The sequence below is a fragment of the Ursus americanus genome, chromosome 12 (assembly GCF_024610735.1).
Source record: "Ursus americanus isolate L20-20 chromosome 12, mUrsAme1.1.p, whole genome shotgun sequence".
NCBI classification, from domain to species: Eukaryota; Metazoa; Chordata; class Mammalia; order Carnivora; family Ursidae; genus Ursus; species Ursus americanus.
This window is the reverse complement of record NC_142138.1, coordinates 65148054-65163654: the sequence shown is the minus strand read 5'-3', so window position 1 is coordinate 65163654 and position 15601 is coordinate 65148054. Positions and strand designations below refer to the sequence as shown.

Sequence of the window (15601 nt, the reverse complement as noted above, 5' to 3'; positions counted from 1 at the left end):
TCTCTGAATCTCACAGTCTAGGAGAAACTTATGTTTTAACATTAATAAAACAGTGTAACCAGGGCTAAGTAGAGGGGGGAAACATTTTAGAAAAGTGCACAATATATATTTTTAAAATTTAATGCAAGAAATATATCATTGCTCCATAACCCACACTTAGCATTCACACCTATGGACGTAAATACACAGAATACTTTGGTAGGGGGCACGTCCATATTCGATATTTCCCTCTCCTGTAAACACCTCTACTTATAAAATACCACAAAAAGCTGCAGCTACTCGTAATTCAGGAGTAAAGCCAGATGTTGCTCAAAAGAGATTGAACCAAAAAAAAAAAAATTCACAGCCTAAGCTTTCTTCTTTTTGCAAAAACCCAAGCACACATTTTCCATGAGCACAGGCCCCATGTATGTTTGTCCTTCTATTATGACTATATCTCATTTACAAAAGTGATTTAATATTTTGTAAAATGGCCACAGCCTTCTTACTGGAAGGGTAATAATGAAAACCAGTCAACATGCTTGCATTCCAGCCAAGTGGACTGTTTTTGGCGAGCCAGAGGTATTATAAACGCATGCATAATGTATGTAGCCATCTAACTGGCTGAGTGCAACCTGTTCTCTTTTAAAATGACGGCTGCTCTTCTTTGTGGTATTTTGAACAGACGATGAGCCAGATGATGGTGCCCAGCATTACATTATAGTTGTGGGCTTCAACAATCCTCAGCTATTAGCGATTATGACTGAGCTTGGCATTCCCATCAGCAGCGTGATTAAAATATCTTCAGAGAATTATGAACCTCTGCAGACACACCTGGCAGCAGTTAGCCAGCAGCAGGAAGTTCTTCTTCAGCCAGAAGGTATGCAGTCTGCTACACGACTTACTGAATCTTTCAATATTATCCACTGTCTGTGAAGTACAGATAGAATTTTCTGTCCAAAAAATAGTCACACAATACATTCGTTATTAAATCCTTTTAAGACTTTGATTTGCTCTTTATTCTGCTTGCACTAGCCAGGTGCTGTAAATTTTGCAAATTAAAATCATACTCTGTTTATATCCCTGTGTAGCCCCAGAGAACCTGGGCTATGGGTCAGAAGACTTGGTTATCTAACTACATTTCTCAGGAACATTTAACCCATAATTTTTACCTAATGTGTGGGCTGGATAGATCAACTGTAGATAATGTGTTCTTCCAGGAGCCACAGTCACCACATGGCCCAAGGGAGGTCACAGCCTTGGATTCTTGCTCTGCTTTGCTTCTGGCTTATTGAGATGAATCGGAGAGGGCACTCTATCTTCCGAGCTTTAGACTAGGTAGCCATGGCTACCATTCAGCCATTTGGGACCACAGGGTCTTCATCCAAGGGAGTTGTGCTAGAATGCCACTGTGGGAAGGGAACTGAAAGTTACTATGTACTTTAGGTGACAGAACAGGGATCCTATGTAAGCCTGTGTGATCTGGAAGTTCAAGTTTTTCTGTCATATGCTGTTGCTTTTATTGTTATTTATTAATAATATCATTTGCACAAGTGTTTTGTAATCTACACAACTACATCTCAATTTCTAGAACACTGAATTTTAAAAACTTGCTGTTCCAGGGTGCACCTGGGTGGCTCAGTCGGTTAAGCGTCTTCCTTTGGCTCAGGTCATGACCCCAGGGTCCTCGGATTGAGCCCCACATCAGGCTCCCTGCTCAGTGGGCCGTCTGCTTCTCCCTCTGCCCCTTCTCCTGCTCATGTGTGCGCGCTCACTCTCTCTCTCTCGCTCACTCTCAAATAAATAAACAAAATCTTTAAAAAAAATTGGCTCTTCCAAGTTAGAAATTACTACCACTGATGCAAGTAAAAGCTACCATTTATTGGGCAGATGCCTTGGGACTAGGCTCAGGGCTAAGGGTTTTAAGTGCATTGATTTATGCAGTTTCCACTGCCATCCACGGAAGTGTGTTTTATTACAGACAGTCCCCAACTCATGATGGTTGGACTTAATTTTTCGACTTTACAATGGTATGAAAAAGATACACGTTCAGTAGAAGCCATACTTTGAAGTTTGAATTTTGATTTTTTCCTGGACTAAAAACGTGCTGTATGATCCTCTCTTGTGATTCTGGATGGTGGCAGCTCCCAAGCCACCCACACAATCACGAAGGAAAACTACCAATACACTGACGACATTCTGTACCCACATAGACTTTCTGTTTCTCGCTTCTAGTACCATGTTCAATAAATTACATGAGGTATGTAAATAACCCTTTATTATAGAATAGGCTTTGTGTTAGACGATTTTGCCCAATTGTAGGCTAAGGTAAATGTTCTGAGCATATTTGAGGTAGGCTAGGCTAAGCTATGATGCTCAGTAAGTTAGGTGTACTTTATCACTTTCATGGGTATTAAGGAGGGCACATGTTGGGAGGAGCACTGGGTGTTATATGCAACTAACGAATCATTGAACACTACAACAAAAACTTATGATGTACCATATGCTGGCTCACTGAACATAATTTAAAAAAAAACAAATATTCAACTTATAATGCATTTATTGGAGTATAACCCCATCCCCACTGTAAGTCAAGGAAGATCTGTTTTTCCATTTTACCAAAAGAACTCACAGCCTAGAGGCAGCTCTTAACTAAAAGAATTGAGACTCAGACCCAGCTGCTCCTATCTCAAAGAATCATTGTAATATTAAATAGCTTATTATTGAAGCCAGTGAGAATATGTCCCATAAGTGCATAGCCTCTCTATAAAAAATATTTAATATATAGAAATAAAGTCACAGAAAAATAGACTTCATAATAGAACCATGAGGTCTTAGTAGTAGAACCCATTTAGTTATAGGTATAATAAAAATTAATATTTTAGGCAAAACATCATGTGTAACTTTATTGGAACTGTCATGATTTTAGTCAGAACATAAAGGCCCAGAGAAGCCTGTATCTATTTGGATGTGACCAAAGGTTATCTGAAGCATCAATCATTGATCTGGTCTATTTTTAGCCACGTGGGGAGGAGAATTGGATCAGCAGCATTTCTAACCAATTATGAAGCAAACATACTGAGATGGTCAAAAAATGATTTCGCAGAAAAACTGCTCCACATAGATGCAATCTAAGGGTAATGGAAATATCGAACACATTTAACTCCACAAATGTGTGAACTTATCATAATGTTTCTAGGCCTCAAGAGTAAAATGAAGAGGTGGGATAAGCTCAAGTTTAATATCAATTTTGAAAGTAAAATCCTCTGGTTTCATAATTGTATAACCCAAGCTCAAAACCTTCTCAAAATTATATTTCTTCGTTTGCCTTTTCTGCTACGGCACAGACATATTGCAATGCATATAACTGACCATATCCACTTAAAGTGGGAAGAAATTCAACATTCTCATTTTGTTGTATTAACATGTTGCTATAATTAGACATAGAGGCTGAGAAACTGAAGAAAGAGAATGCCATAAGAGAACTTGAAATTTTCTGGAAGTACCTGGAACCAATCCTGAATAATGAGAAACCTGAGACAAATCTCTTTGATGTTGCTCGACTTGAATACATGGTCAAGGCAGAAAACTTTCCTTCCGATTGGGCAGACAGCGAGATGATGGTTAGTACATGGATTTGTGAGGGTGGTTTGGACATGTGGTAGTGTAGTTTCATTTATCATATTCATTCATTCCACAGACATTTGTTGAGCACTGACTATATACATAGCTTTGTGCTAGACTCCTTCGTCTTCAAGACAGTGATAAGACTGAATGCCCAGTGATGGTTATAGCCTGGTTCTTTAGCTTTAAGTGTATGAATTAATGGCAAAGAATAAGGTGGAGATGGAGATGAAAGATGGTAATCCTTTATTTGGTGGCATGAGACTTTGATATATACTACAACCATGTTCTTGGCAGACTCCTAATATATAACATGTTAATTGTGAAAATAGTAAATTTTATAGGTTTTCAAATTATATTGTCTTTCTTTTTTTTATATATCAGTTCAAAATATTGTTTTTCTAGGTCCTTAATTTTATTGCCAAAATATTATTTTTAATATATTTGGCCAGCAAGGCCTATCTAATAGGATGACTTGGCCCCACCCCCACAATTAATAGGCATTTTCTGAGAGCATTTACTGGTCTCTGCTACTGAGGATCTTACAGAGAGGCATGAGCAAAACCATGAAACTGAGAAGCAGTGTTCAAGGTGCCATACACCTATGTGCTCAGTTATGTGAAACACACTCTAAATTTCCTACTAATTCAAAAAAAGAAGAAATGGGATACACCACAAAGTAATAGCAAATATTTGATACACGAGGGTGTTTTTAAAGAGAAGGTTGAGTGACTACTTCTCACGGATGTTGTGGAAGATATCCAGGCATCCCTGTTACACAAAACTTCTCAGCTCTCTGTCTGGTTGATCCCCTGTTCCAACAAACAGAGGCTCCAGGGTTGGAACATGAACATTTCTCATGACTGGAGTCCCTGATTGTACAACCTTGAGGTGGATGTGCACGTGATGAAGTAAGGAAAACTCTGAGGAGAGGGAGACCCAGATTCGAACCTTAAAGGATGGACGGGATTTGAATAAGTAACAATATACAGATCAGTTTGAGTTATTAAGACTGTCAACATAAAGCATTAGATGTCACTATATAGAAACAGAACACTGAAGGCCTGATGCCTTGCCAATAGTAAGAATAAATATTAGCCTTGACCTATACGTGGAAAAGAAGCTAAACATAAAGAAGCTGTGGTCGAAGGCAGAGCTTGTTCTAAGCAAAAGTGGTTACTCCAAGCTTCCTTGGCTTGGCCTCTTTCCTCCCTTTCATCTAGATATCTTCATCTTTCCTGCCTTGTCTTTCACTCTTCTGCCTCCTCAACCTGAGTTCAGAAAAGAATGCACTACCCTCTGTCCTTTACTGTTCCATGTCACACCATCTCGAGAACTTGCGTACGTTTTGGTTCAATAGGGCATAGGAGGTCACAGCCATATAATTCCTGAGCCATAATTCAGAGGAAGCAATAAGAAGAGTCTTCTAAGTCAGCCTCAGGCCAAGTATCTTTTGCTCTTGCTCCAGCTAAGGGTCTCTTCTTTGTATTTTATTTACCCCCCAGGCATGGACTGACAAGAGCTGAAATGTGTTGAGTCCAAGGTGGAGTACATTCCACTGCACCTTCAGTACATAGATGTCATAAAACCAAGGCACATAATCGCAGCTTCAAAAGACCCAGCACCATTCCCAGCACCCTGCTTCCTCCTCCAGTGTCCACAATTTTGTGTTCATTAGAAGATTTTAATCACTCCATTTTTAAAGACTATTACTTTTTAAAAATACAGACTAGAAGAATTTAAATGGCGATTAAAGTTCAGAAAACTTTATGTTGAAAAAATATTATCATCTCAGTTGAAATACTAGTTATGGTAAAATAGTCTTGACCTCCAAACTAGAAAGTTAACATCGAGGGCATCTAGTTGGGTCACAAAAGTAACAGTCAGGAATGAAAACATTCAGTCGTCTAGGCAACCACTTATGGCTGGGCCGCCCACCTGGACGCACTGATCTCCTATCAATCAATTTGCAAGTATTTATTGAATATCTTCTTTATGCCAGGGCTGTGGTCTGGGTCCAACTGCAGTATTTTTTTTTAGAGCCCAATCATAAGTTATGATTTGTGGGTGAACAACCCGGCATTGAGCATGATGGGATAAGAGAGTCTTGAAAACAGTTCAGTCTTGGAGTTGGGTTTGAAAAGAAAGGCCTTTGGGTTTCATATTGAAGAACAAAGTTCACAGTAAAGTTGAGATCACCTGAGAAACGTAAAAGTAATAAATCTACTTCTCGTAGAAATAGACTAAATACATGGTGTGGATACATGATGTCACATGCTCAGCCATATATGTAAGTTGGTAATGGCCTCATAGCCAAAGCAGAAGCCAGCCGAAGGGTCCTCTTCTTCTCTGGAAGAAGGAAAGCATTAGTACCCTTGTCTGCAAGCAAGACGGCTATATTTCTGCTGAACCAAGGTAACGAAAGCTTTACATCAAATAAATGCCCATCAAGAAGTGCTAACTGCTCATGTAAGACATCTGCAACATCTCAAGTTAAGACCTTAGTTGCTGAAATAATTTTCTGGCTTTTAGCATGTGATTTGCTGTTTGATTTAAAAATGAATGAACTAGTTAAGCTAAGGGATCAGAAGGGGCAGAAGTCCTACCATATTTCTTATAAATACAAAGAAAAACATGTTTCTCTGCCAGAATTTGTGCAGAAGACTAGCAGGTTGAAGCTTAACTGGAGAATGCTCAGTCCTAGAGTAGGCATGTGAAGCCCAGACTGGCAGCTATGCCTTGAAGATGGGCAGAGCTCCGCGCTTACCTGGACTCCTGCCAGACTGTGATTCACTGCCCCCCCCTCCCCAAGAAGCTATCTCATCCTACCTTACTCTGTAACTCAGATCTAAGATAAGCCTACTTAACCCTTCTTTGCTTGCAGGCAGGCAGACCTAGTGGTAACAGTACTTTTCCAGTTCTGGAAATGAAAGCCCAGGTAATAGGGGTATCGGATCGACAACTTGTTTGCTAGATAATAAGACTTGTGGGTATTAGATATAGAAGCAGTAGATTATCTATTTCTTAGGGGTTTTTTCTGCCGAAGGTAGCACAGAAGAGATTATTGAAATTATCTATCTATTATGTTGTTTTAGAAATTGAGACATCAGAATATAGGCCACGTTACTGAAATTAATGAACAGGGTGTTTTTCATTTAGTTGATTCTTACACTGTTATGCAGCCATACGACCCTCCAAAGGGAACAGTCTGCGTTGTAGTGAACAAGATGGACAAGAAGGGTTCAACAAATGAAGACTCACTCACCATGGCTGGGATTCAGTGGTCGGGGAAGTGCTTGGTTTAGCTGTTAAGAGAGAAACAAACCATACATCTGATTCCAACAACAAAACACTAATAACTAACTGTCATTAATTCTCTCACTGGTAGCTGGAATTGGGTACTGATATTTTTGAAAATATTGCCTGTTTGATGTATGACACCCTGGATTGGAAGAGGCAGCACCAACACTATTTGGAAAGTATGCAGCTCATCAATATCCCACAAGTGGTTAATGAGAAACCTATCTTGGAAGCCATGTCAATTACTGAGGTAGGCACTTCTGGAATGTCTTTAGTGGGCTGAATGATCAACCGAACAAGTTGATTTTCACATTTGTAAAACACACAAAGGAAAAATTACATGAATACTTGTGGGAAGGAAATACTGCCTGCTGGAATTTAGGTAGTGAGGGTGGGAGCAAGAAGGGACCCCCCCCCCAGGCACAGCATTAAAGGGTACCCATGTGGTCAGGGCTTATATGAAGCTTCCTAATTACCTGCCACATGGAGAGTTGATGAAAGAAGCCATTTTCAGTCCATGGCACAATAAATCACACCTGGAACAAGGAGAGGGCTACTGATAAATTAATCATGGTGTTTATTTAGCACCTACCATGTACTAGCCTTATGCAAGGTGCTGGCAATAATGAACAAGATGCACCCCCAGCCCCCCACCCCCCATTGAAGTTAACTTTTAAAGAGGATGGCAGTCATGTCAACAGTGGTTTCAACATGGCATGATGTGTGCTGTGAGAACAGTCAGCTCAGGCTGCAGTAGAAACACTAAAATATGGCACCTAAACTGACCTGGAAAGGACCAGTGGGGGAGAGGCAGGAGTCAGGAGAGCATCACCCAGCAGGGTGATGTGGTGAAGGCTGCTTATGAATTGCCTACAGGAAAGCCTAGTGGAGGAAGGGACAGAAAAGTATTCTCAAGAAAGGGGCAAAGATGGGCATACATAGACATGAGGTCAAAGGAAAGAAGTATTAAGGCACAAGACAGGACCACAGGATAGGTCTGTACTCCCAGGTAGTACGTGCAAAATGGAGAACAACACGAACTCCCTCTGGAGAATGGAAGCAGATGTCCTTTGGTGCTCAGTTAAAGAGTTTGGGTTGTACCTGGAAGGTGAAGGGGAACCATTGAAGGACTCAAAAGGGGAGAATGGTATGATTCTGAGTTACCCAGGGACCAGTGCCCCATCTCCCCACACCTTTCATGGCTCAATGGGCTCTGTTAGGGAAAACTGAGAAGGGTCCATACCCACTAACTTCTTCCCTTCTTCAGACAAAACCCTTTCATTTGCTCCTAATATTAGCCAATGACCTGTGATGTGATCATAATCTTACAATCTCAGAATCCTGTCAGACCCCAGAATACCAGCGTCTGATGAAAGCATCTCTCAGCTGGATATCTCAGTCGTCTCTTCGGAATTCTTCTACTTTTAGGCATCACAACATGTTGCTGCAACCCCTGGCAAGAAGAAAACACAGAATGAGGAGCCACAAGCGCCCCCATCAGGCACGTATGAAACACGAAAACCAACACCGTGAGCTGTTGCTTTAAGGACTACTGACTGTCCTCCATCTTGCCTTCAAACACCCCTTCACCTACACGTCCCACTTTCATTAGTGCACCGTGACAGTTTGAATTTATGGATTAAATTTTGATGGAAGAAATGGAGAACACATCTTATCTGAGCAGTGATGTATTGTATATTTTACAGCAGCTTTTGTCTTCACAACTGAAGTAGACATGAGATACTACAATGACTTGCTGAATCCAATTCCAGAAGAATTCATCTCTGTGCCCCTGATACTGCATTGTATGCTGGAACAGGTAGGTGGGTACACACCGAGGCTTCTTTCCCAGGTGGGTAACCTTGAGTCCATCACTTCATTTCTTTGGTTTCGGTGTTAACTGTTTTAAACCTCACACATAATCCCTGAGTGTATTCTCCTTTACAAAGATTATAGAACACTTAAGATAAAACGAAAGCTTACTTTGATCATCTGTTTTAATGCTCTTTCTTTTGCTATGCTCTGGAACAATTGATCTCACATTCCCTGAACTTTCGGTAGACGTATCCTTTAAACCATCTGTGTCTGGTGTCATTTTAATGGACAAGAAAGAGGAGGTAGACAGGTGGATGGGTGGTTAATGGTCTTTATCTTTAAAATTTCTTTTATACTCGTAGGTTTAATCAGATTTTTCTCTTTCTGAGGCCAATTTTAGTCATTAGTATTTTTTAATAAATATGCCCATTTTACTCGTGCTTTCAATATCGTATAAAGTTCTTTATTCACTTATATGCATTTTAAAATTTGTTTGGCATCTGGTTATGCTCCTTTGTTATGACTGATGTTATTTATTTGTCCCTGCTCTTTTCTTGATCATGGTTGTCAATGGTATATCTATTTTATTGGTCTTTTCAAAGAACCAGCATTTTACTTCATTGATAAACTCCTTTCTACTTTCTGTTTAATTAATTTCTTCATTCCTCTTTATTATTTCCTTCTTGCTGATTTCTTTGAGTTTATTTTTCATTTCATTTGAATCAAAAGCTTACTTCATTTATTTTCATGCTTTTTGCTTTACTTAAGGCTATGCATTTCCTTTTGAGTATTTCTTTGGCTGCATCCTGATGCTTTCAGTCTATTCAGTTTTAAATCTTTTATTTTCATTTCCATTGTTTATTGCCAATTCCTACTTTTATTGCATTATGGTCAGTTAACATGGTCTGCATGTAAAAAATCTTTTTAAATTTCCTGAGCTTCCTGTATGACCTGAGGTACGTGGTCAGTTCTCAGGGTTTTCTATACGTGTTTGAAAAGAATTGTTATAAATTAACTCATTTAATCCTTAGAACAACCCGATGAAGCAGAGACTATTTTTGTTCCCCATTTTACAAATAAGGAAACTGAGGCATAAAAAGGTTAAGTAACTTGTCCGAGTAGTAAGTGTCAGAAACTGCCTTAGAACCTAGTCTATCTGAGTGAAAAAATATTTTGATGGCATTGTTGTGCTGTCTTCTTTCTTCTAATGTTGCTGAGAAATCTCATGTCAATCTGATACTTTTTTCTTTATAGGTAATCTGTTTTTTCTTTCTGGCAGCTATTAGAGTTTTCTCTTCATAATTCATAACACAAGGCCATATCCAGGTAGGGCTTTGTTTTATCATTGTTATTAACAATCTACAGGATTGTAATCTGGTTTCTGATTATATTCTGAAAAAAATCAGAATTCCTTACATTGGAAGACCCTAAAAATATGGGTCTGGGCTGATCTGCCATCTCTTCTCCTGCCCCCCTCACCACACACACACACACACACACACACACACACACACTCTCTCTCTCTCTCTTACTACTCATCATCTACATAGGCCTTCTGGGTTTTCCTCAACTACACTACTTAATTCCTCCTTAGCTTTTTACTCCAACTTCTTTTCCTAGAAAGTTCCACACCTACATGTCTGCCTGGTGGATACTCCTTCTCATTCAGTGCTCAGTGGAAATGGCATTCCTTAGCCTTTCTCCCACCTGACCCAAAGGGAGCCCCTGACAACACAAAGTGCTCTTTACCACAGCACTTGGTTTTATTTTCTTATAAACAATGACTCTTCTTTAAATAACTTATTTTCTTTGTGTCGTACCTTCCCCCTCTCACTAGAATATAAGCTCCATGCAAGCAGGGACTTAATCTAACCTTGTTCACCGCTCTATGCCCAGCATACCATAACCACACCTAACCTACAGCAGACGCTGAATCTGTATTTGCTGAATTAAATACACCCTCAAATATTATTTTTTCTATTGATTTATCCTTGTATTAGATGGATGGTGGAACTTCTGTTTTTTCCTCCTTGTCTTTTACATTTTCTATTAGTTTTATCTTTTGGGGAATTCCAGCTTAACTTCCAACTAATTCATTCTTCAGTGGAGTCCAGTCTGCTATTGAAGTTTTTTTTCTCAACAATAAATGTATTTAATTTATAAATTCTCCAATTTCTTTTTACAACTCCCTGTCATTGTCTTTATTGCATGGATGTAACACATTCCTTTATCTCTCTGAATATTTAAATGTTTATTTTAAATTCCTGTTCAGACTCTACCATCTCTTTTGCCTTCAGTATACATTTTTATATCTGCTTTAGTTTTCTAACCAATTAGATAAGCACACTCACAGTTGCCTTTCATTACCCCCATAAGCTTTCTGGAAGACCAGTGGTTTTATTATGTCAATAAATCTGTAAAAGCTGAAAAGCCCTATAGAGCTTGCAGTGTTGTCACTTTATTTATCTTAGTCTTTCTTATTTCATTCAACTCAACTCAAAGCAACAAACATTTATTAGCCACCTGCTATATTTCAGGCACCAGCCGATGACCTCAATGCCTGACACATAGAAGACAACCAATAATAGATTATGCTGATTGAAAAAATGCTTAATAATGGGATGGAAAAAAACTGAAATATAAGAGAAATGGAATAGGATTTTCCAAGACAGGGTATTAGAGTTTAACGTTTCAGAGGTAGAACAGCTTTGAGTGGTCTTTTGTGATTGGAGTGGGTCCAAGAGATGATCCGAGATAGAGAGTGGACATATGAGTGGCTCTTTTGAAAGTAAGGAGTTGACAAAAGGTGAAGGATGGGAGGCTGTTTTGTTACCCATCTCTAGCAGTGGTTTTCAACAGCAGCCGATTTTTCCTCCCAGGGGACATTTGGCAATGTCTGGAGATATTTTTGGTTGTCACAATTGGAGGGGTGATACTGGCATCAAATGAATCAAGGCCAGAGATACTGCTGAACATTCTCCACTGCACAGAACAGAACCCGTGACAAATAACTGTCTAATTCAAAATGTCTTAAGGTCTAAAGTAGAGAAACCCTGTAAAAGTATGTGAAATCACAGAGGGTGGCTGCAGGATTAAGGTGAAGAGAAAAACTATAAATTAGGTGCCTACTTTGATTACGTTTCAACTTGTTTTGTTTGCCAGGTAAAATTGAACAAGCCACATAATCTTTCTAGACCTCAGTTTCCCCATATAAAGGCGACTATTACCCCTTACTGATCTGACCATCTATCACTCTCTTGAAGAAAGAATGAGGACTTGACCTGAACCCCAGTTCCTCCCACTCAGTAGCCTTGGGCTTGCACCAGTCATTAACCTCAGTCACCCTAACTCTTCCTCTGTAAAATTAAGATAATATCTACTCCACCATGTTGCTGTGATACTTAAATGAGATAATATACGAGAATATGCCCCATACAGTGCTTGGCATAGGGTAGCCACTCAGTAAATATTTCCTGGATCCAAAGATGTGAGAGGTTTCGAGTTCTTTAAGAGAAGGAGCAAATCATTAAGAAAAAAATTATTATATTGTTATTTTGATTTCTGTCACAGTAAATTTTCCTGTTTACCATTTGTGTTTTCTGTTATCTATCCTAATGCATACATTAAAATTATATCTACTTTAATGCATGGGTTGTAAACATTTTCCCTTTTATTTTGGTAATCGCTGTCACTTTGTATCATCACTGTACATTTTTTGATAGAAACCGCCTTGTTTTTACCAAGAACAATGGAAATACGTGAGTTTCGGTAAAGAGCCGACCATTAAACTGACTCCTTCCACCTGTGTATTTTAACAGGTTGTGGCAACTGAAGAAGACCTTGTCCCACCCAGCCTGGTGCAGCCGCCTCCTAGAGCAGATGGGCTGGACCACAGAATCGCAGCTCACATTGTGTCCATCCTGCCCTCTCTCTGTCTCACAGAGAGGGAGAAAAAGGTCAGATGGCATGAGATATCCAAAGAGCTTGCATACTTTGAAAAAGTATGGATTCTCTTTTTAAGTCACTCTATTTCAATTTGAATAGAATCTCCATGAAATATTCTTATCTAAAGAAGAAAATGAAAGCGCAGCAGTGCCCAAAGGCCCTCTCCTATTGGACTATCACGATGCGCATGCCCACAAGAAGTACGCTCTAAAGGTAATAATAACTGGGTTACCCCGAGGAGAAGTGATGCAAGAAAGCCTATTTGTAATTGTTCATTGAAGAAATTGTGGTTAGTTACTTTTACCAATGGAAGTAAAAGTAATATACAAAATGGGTACCTGCTTGTAGAGTGAGACCTCGGGAAAGAGAGGTGCATACGGAGCAAAGAAAACTTGTCTAGTTATAAAGGTCCCGTTAACCATGTAATTGATTGTGAGTACACCAAATTTGCATTCAAACCTTACAGTTATTTGCTTTAAATATCTTACCAATGTGAAAAACTAGTGGAAGCTAGAGAAGGATCTCGGAAGGGAGAGATGAATATATCCGAGACTTCGACAGTTTGTCACAGCCAGTGAAGAATCTGGGAACCTCAGGCAAAGTGAGAACGAGCTTTTTTTTGACCTTCAGCAAAATACCAACAGTTTGTCTTCCCCAATTACCATTGATTTCCCCTGTTTCCAAATAATGAGAGCGAAGGTATCAGGTTTTGCCTTCTCCATATGCATAAGGCACTTGACAGCTTACTCTAATGTCTTCTGTCATGTTACTCTTTTTCATCAGGACCAAAAGAATTTTGATCCAGTTCAAATTGAGCAGGAGATGCAGTCCAAGTTGCCACTGTGGGAGTTCCTTAAATTCCCTCTGCCCCCGCCATGGAACAGCACTAAACGTCTAGCTACAATTCATGAGCTCATGCACTTCTGTACAAATGGTGAGTGCGTTTTTTTGCCTTAGCTTAAACCCATTCATTTATGGTCATATGTGCTTCTTAAGATTACACTCCTATTTGCAAAAAGTATTTTGATTATTGGAAGAGCTTTCAGAGGCTGAGATGAGTACCTTGAATAATGTCATTAGCAGTAGTATGACAGCTACGATGCGTAACATTCTTCGATTTGATGCACTGGGTTTTCTGTCCACTGCGTTTCCATGACAAGAATAATCTGTTTCTTCCTTCCTCCCCCTGTCCCCGCTCCCCCCCCCCCCTACATCCCCTCCTTGACATCATTTTGGAAGACATGGTGATCCCTATCCTAGGTAAGAGCGCAGAGTAGAGAGCCCCCCTGACGGTGTAGCGCCGAGAGTGTGTTGACTCAAGTTCACCCCCCCCTTACAGAAGGAGGAGGGGTCATTTTATGCTCTTTGAGGATGGCAGAAAGAGAGGTAATTTGGAGGATCTAAAATCAGCTTCTCATTGAAGAGTTCACTGGGACTTCCTTCAAAAACTATTTCCAGGGGTGCCCGGGTGGCTCAGTCAGTTAGGCATCTGACTCTTGATTTCAGCTCAGGTCATGATCTAGGGGACCTGGGATTGAGACCCGCATTGGGCTCTCTGCTCAGCAGGGAGTCTGCTTGTCCCTCTGCCTCTGCCCCTCCCCCTCCCCCTGCTGTGCTCTCTCTTTCTCTTTCTCTCTCAAATAAATAAATAAAATCTTTTTAAAAACCCAACTTTATTTCCACTTGAGGCAATTAGCAGATATATTCCTATTTACAAAAAGGAACATGAAATTACAGACATCTTTATTTGACAAGAAAGCATTTGCCCTAGAAAAGAGAAAATCACCTCGTTTCATTTCTCACCCTAGGCAAATCATGAAATATTTTATTCTTGATTTCTTCTTTGATTTTTAAGTAGGCATAATAAAGAAACAACAAAATCTTTTGAATACTTTCATGCCATCACTTCATGGAAAAGCAGTGTAGAGCCTCCCCGCCTGGGTATATGGAGACCTTTGTTTACATAACCACCCATTCCTAATGTTCCTGAGAATGCCTGTCCTTTGCCTATATCCTGCCCACTCCATCTTTCCTTCTGCCTGTGGTATGACTCCATGCTCTTTCCACCTCGTCCTATACACACAGCACAGGATTCTTGTTTCTGTAGCTACCATTGCCACATCACACATATCCCACTTACATGTCCCATCCCAAACCCTTGCTCCTCCTCTTCTCTCCTCTTCTCTCCTCTCTATCAGCACTTCATACTTAACAGATCCAATACCAAACTCTTGACTGCCCGAAATTTGTCCCTTCAAAGTTCTCCTTGTTTCAGTAAATGACAACTGTTTTCTTTCCAAACCTTGGAGTCATCCCTGATTCCTCTTTGTTTCTTATGCTCCACAACCAATCCCACCACATCCCTCACCGCCATGGCAGCCCAGTCCACCACCACCTCTCACTTGGACTATTTCAATAGCTTTCCAATTGGTCTACAGGCTTTCACCTTTTAACCTAGTCTTTTCTTCACGCAATAACCAGAATCACCCTTCCAAAATGCTAGTCACACCATGTACCCTCTTAACTCAGAATTCTCTAGTGGCCACCCATGTCACTCAAAGTATAATCTAAACTGGCCTGCCACCCACTTTTTGAACTCATCACCTGTCAAGCTCTCATCATTCCATTCCACTCAATCTACGTTGGCCTTGCTGTGATTCCTTGAACCTGTTGGCCAAGCCCTTGCCTCGGGGTCTTTGCACTTGCTATTTCTCCTGCCTCCATCCTTTTTCTTCCAGATATTCACAGGACTTGCTCTCCCACTTCCTTCACATTTTTGCTTAATTGTGCAGAGGGGTTTTCTCTGACTACCTTATATAAAAATAAGCCCCTCCCTAACCGCTGTCACTTGTTACCTCCTCACCTGGTTTTATCCTTCTTATCATCTCTGATATGGCATACACTTACCTGTTTGCCCTGTTTCCACCCACCAGAATGG

General features: G+C 40.1%; 1 protein-coding gene across 1 annotated transcript in view; it reads left to right on the top strand.

Moving 5' to 3' along the window:
* Positions 1-15601, top strand: part of SPAG17 (sperm associated antigen 17) — a 212056-nt gene that overhangs the window by 79138 nt on the left and 117317 nt on the right. The window contains exons 7-14 of the mRNA XM_087866202.1: positions 665-859; positions 3421-3602; positions 6992-7153; positions 8332-8404; positions 8610-8722; positions 12537-12674; positions 12763-12876; positions 13447-13597. Of these exons, the coding sequence (XP_087722328.1) occupies positions 665-859; positions 3421-3602; positions 6992-7153; positions 8332-8404; positions 8610-8722; positions 12537-12674; positions 12763-12876; positions 13447-13597 (1128 nt within the window). The remainder of the gene's footprint in view (positions 1-664; positions 860-3420; positions 3603-6991; positions 7154-8331; positions 8405-8609; positions 8723-12536; positions 12675-12762; positions 12877-13446; positions 13598-15601) is intronic.